The 3,576-nt window shown below is 48.4% G+C and overlaps 1 protein-coding gene across 1 annotated transcript; it reads right to left on the reverse strand.

Annotated features, from left to right (window-relative positions):
* Window positions 1-1,138: 1,138 nt before the first annotated feature.
* M437DRAFT_61326 (FAD/NAD(P)-binding domain-containing protein) lies at window positions 1,139-2,433 on the reverse strand (the record flags this gene model as incomplete). The annotated part of the gene is made up of 3 exons (XM_041023916.1): window positions 1,139-1,383; window positions 1,432-2,305; window positions 2,368-2,433. 3 exons carry the CDS (start codon window positions 2,431-2,433, stop codon window positions 1,139-1,141), a joined length of 1,185 nt encoding a protein of 394 aa, XP_040874528.1.
* Between the last annotated feature and the right edge of the window lie 1,143 nt (window positions 2,434-3,576).

Below are 3,576 nucleotides of genomic sequence, written 5' to 3' on the forward strand. Positions count from 1 at the left end.
TTTTATTGTTCTCGCATCTGTTACCTATAAAATAACCCACGTCCCAACATCCTCAGAACGATAAAGCTCTATGTACACCAGAAAAGTCTTCAGTAAAGAGTGTGCTGATTGTGATCGAGTCTTTGTAGCAGAAGAACGGGGTACAAGGGAGAGCGGCACGCACTATCCAGGTCCACGAACTCGATAAAATTACTTGTAGTATGCTTGTTGCTCATCTCCTCCTGCATAGCTCTGACCGGAACCTTGGTATCGATGATATCGCTGCGACAACGGATACGTACAACAGACTAGAGTATGCATTGAGACAGAATTAGGGTGCGTATCAGCCACGATGGTGAGATATTGGAACATCGAGTCTTCTATACCATTTCTTATGTCCATTTTCTGGCTGATTGCATAGATATGTTGCCTCAGATTCTCAAGAAATCACCTGAGGGTTTTGGCAAGGAGACCACTAATCATGACGGGAACGCGGGTAAAACGAGATCGGACGGGCACGGTGCGCATGTGGTTGACACCTGCTACAAGAAATGTAGCACGCCAAATAGTTAATGGAAGCGAAGAGTGTTTATCATGCCCTGCAAAAGCTTAGTGCCGGCTGCTAAACTCAAAACAATGGCGCTTGACTTTGATGCAGTGATCGATCGTTGGAAAATCTCGCGTACAGATCTAATACATTACTAGGGGGTCAAAGATACAAGGATAATCGTTCCGGCTTGGAAGTAGTCACCTGGAAAGTTCTTCGGCGATGCCTGACGTGCTTGAATCCAGTGACTTGCGCTGTTCCGCGCAAGGTCTCTCTATCTGTATTTGAACTTGTCAGCTGTGATTTACATAACCTTAAGCTCCGGAGCAACTACTGTTTCGACGAAATCTAAGATATCAAGTAAGGAACAACTTCACCATCGTTTAGTGGGAATATGTAGATACAGACGCTAGTGATTCTCGATACGAGTCGATGAACATTGTGATCACGACTACAACATGTGACCTAACATATGGCCTAGCGAGTTGATCATCAACATTCGAAGCTGGCAACAGTCTGATCAAGTCCGAACCTGGACACGGACTCATCTTCCAGCTGTATGCTTGTGTTAGGATCTCCCAAGTCTCCATATCCGAGCCGTGGAACAGTTTATCAGACATATTGCTGTGGCATCGTCCTTTCAGTCACCAGCGGGCTATTCTCATCCATAGAATCTCCATGCGCATCTTCACATGCGACCCTACTCTTCCTAATTGCATCTGTAGCTCGTGTCATCATTCTTTCCCCGTAGCCTCGTATGGCGTCTCGCATGTTGCCGCCATTCCGATACACAAGCTTGAGGGTTTTCCAGAGATCATGAGCATCCAGAATACCGTGATTCGCAGCTTCTCCTCGAACTAGATATCATTAGCCTGGAGTTATAGTGGTACAGAAAGTTCTTTTACACATTGTCATTGGGTGAGCGGCGTCTCCAGCCAGAGTTACGTATCCTGAGTTGGTCCAAGGCACAGGTTCCCAATCTGCCAAAAGTATCTCTAGAACGGGTGTGCCCTCGGCGATATCGTCAATTACGTGCTTCAGACAAGGCGCGAAGTCACGAGCTCGGGATTTGAAGGCTGCAAGTCTCGAAGCGTTGTCGGGAAACACCTTATCCTCATTTAGACGCTTCGGCCAGCTGATGTTAATCTGAACAGTACAGGTTGAATCTTCCTTCGTCGAAGGCTTGAGGAGCGAGTAGTACAGAAAGGTGCCTGTACCCGGTTCGCTCCCTTGAAACAGAAGCTTATCGATGGAACGAAGGGGGGCGACTTGCCTCTCTGTGAGCTGAGTACCAACTCCAAGCATGCGATATGGAAGTGGAGTCACTTCGTGCTTTTCAGGACACAAGAATCTTCTGATGGCTGAGTTACTCCCGTCAGCGCCGATGATAACATCGGCGTCATGGAATATTCCTTTTGCGCATTGGACTCTGGCGAAACCATCATGGTACTGGACGCTTTTGACATGCTGATCCCACTGGATATTGCTTTCCAAGCCATCCATGAGTGCCAAGCGGAATCTGCCTCGGTTGACCCGCCATCGCTCCCCAGAGGCGGTATTGAAGATCTCGCTGCAATCTCTCAGGTTGATCAACTTGAAGTCTCGAGCATCGTTTCCAGCGACTTCTGGGTTGACTCGGCACTCCTTTATCCGAGTAATCAGTTCCGGTGAGAGCATCTCCTCAAGGAGCGGTAGAGCCCAGTGTAGCGTGATTGCCCATCCCTGTTCACGTCCGTCTGCGGATTTATCTCGTTCCAAAATCGTGAATGGAATACCTTGCTGTCGAACAGGCAATGGTCAACATTTGTTAAAGCTGGGGGAGGTATGCATGTTGGACAGACCAGTTTCAGCGCTTGTCCCAAAATCAATCCCACAACACCCGCCCCGACTATGATGATATGGGGCATGACGAAAGTCAGACCTCCAGAAGTTCGCACTTCACTGTTTGATGACTGAATGTTGGTAGTAGTAATTCTGGACAATTGACCCCAGATGGATGCTCACGCCTATTATGCGACTCGCTCCCAGCCAGAATATAAGTGAGAAGTATGTTGACTAAGCTGTTTTCATCATGTTTGAATCATCGGGGGGTGATAGAGGTAACTGCACAGTGGTAAACTAGTTCTGGTTACCTGTCTAGCAAATATGGGGGGTTCGGGTTACTCATTAGTATGGAGCGCTTGGCCCAGACCACCGGTTCTCGCTCGGCTCTCGAACCTTATCAAGACAGAGATCGACAAACGCACAGACCGCCATAGCGCTAACCGAGAGCGTGGCCAGAGCGCAAGATCTTTACTGAAGCTGTGCCCTAAGCTGCTTCAAGCGCGAAATTTGCTGACGACACGGTAGAGGGTTGCCTTGAAGCTTCAGATCAAGACACCACACGTTATCGACGGGAGAACAAACGCTGTTACACTCACAACGATAGCTTGACTCGGGTCACTACTTCGGGTCTGAGGCAGCCGTTATTGATAGAACTGCATCGAATATCCGATCGGACACTGTTGGTAAATCCTTGCCTCACGTATATTCAATATCTTTGAGTGAACTCTTTGCGACCTTCCTGATGTGTTGGTGATGTTGACATGACTCTTCAGCCAACCGCGTAAGCTCGTCTATCGGAGCAGGCACAAAGAGCAAGAAAAGGCCGAGATGGTCTTCTTCGTCGCCGCGAAGCCACCAGATTGCTTCACCCGGAACGAAAAATTGGAGTTTCAACGGTCACAAGAGGCGTGTATTCGTACGGGTTGCTTACGGTGAAGCCGAATTTCCTCGTCAAGCGATGTATCCTGCTGTACTATCCTCGTTATGCTCTGTCAGATTGTCACTGCCCCCACTGCCTATCACTTTCTCAGGCCATTACCCAGCACCAGACTACGGATTATATGATTGAGCTTACAATGTTGATCTGGAGTACCAATTCACGAAGGAATGGTGCCTGTATCTTTTGCTCCCATCCCTTGCCACAATAGTCGAACGTCTCGCGTCACATCGGACCGAGCTTGACTGCTGGATGATATCGAACGTCTGTACGCTTAAATGATCTCATC

Source organism: Aureobasidium melanogenum, assembly GCF_000721775.1.
Source record: "Aureobasidium melanogenum CBS 110374 unplaced genomic scaffold scaffold_84, whole genome shotgun sequence".
NCBI lineage: Eukaryota > Fungi > Ascomycota > Dothideomycetes > Dothideales > Saccotheciaceae > Aureobasidium > Aureobasidium melanogenum.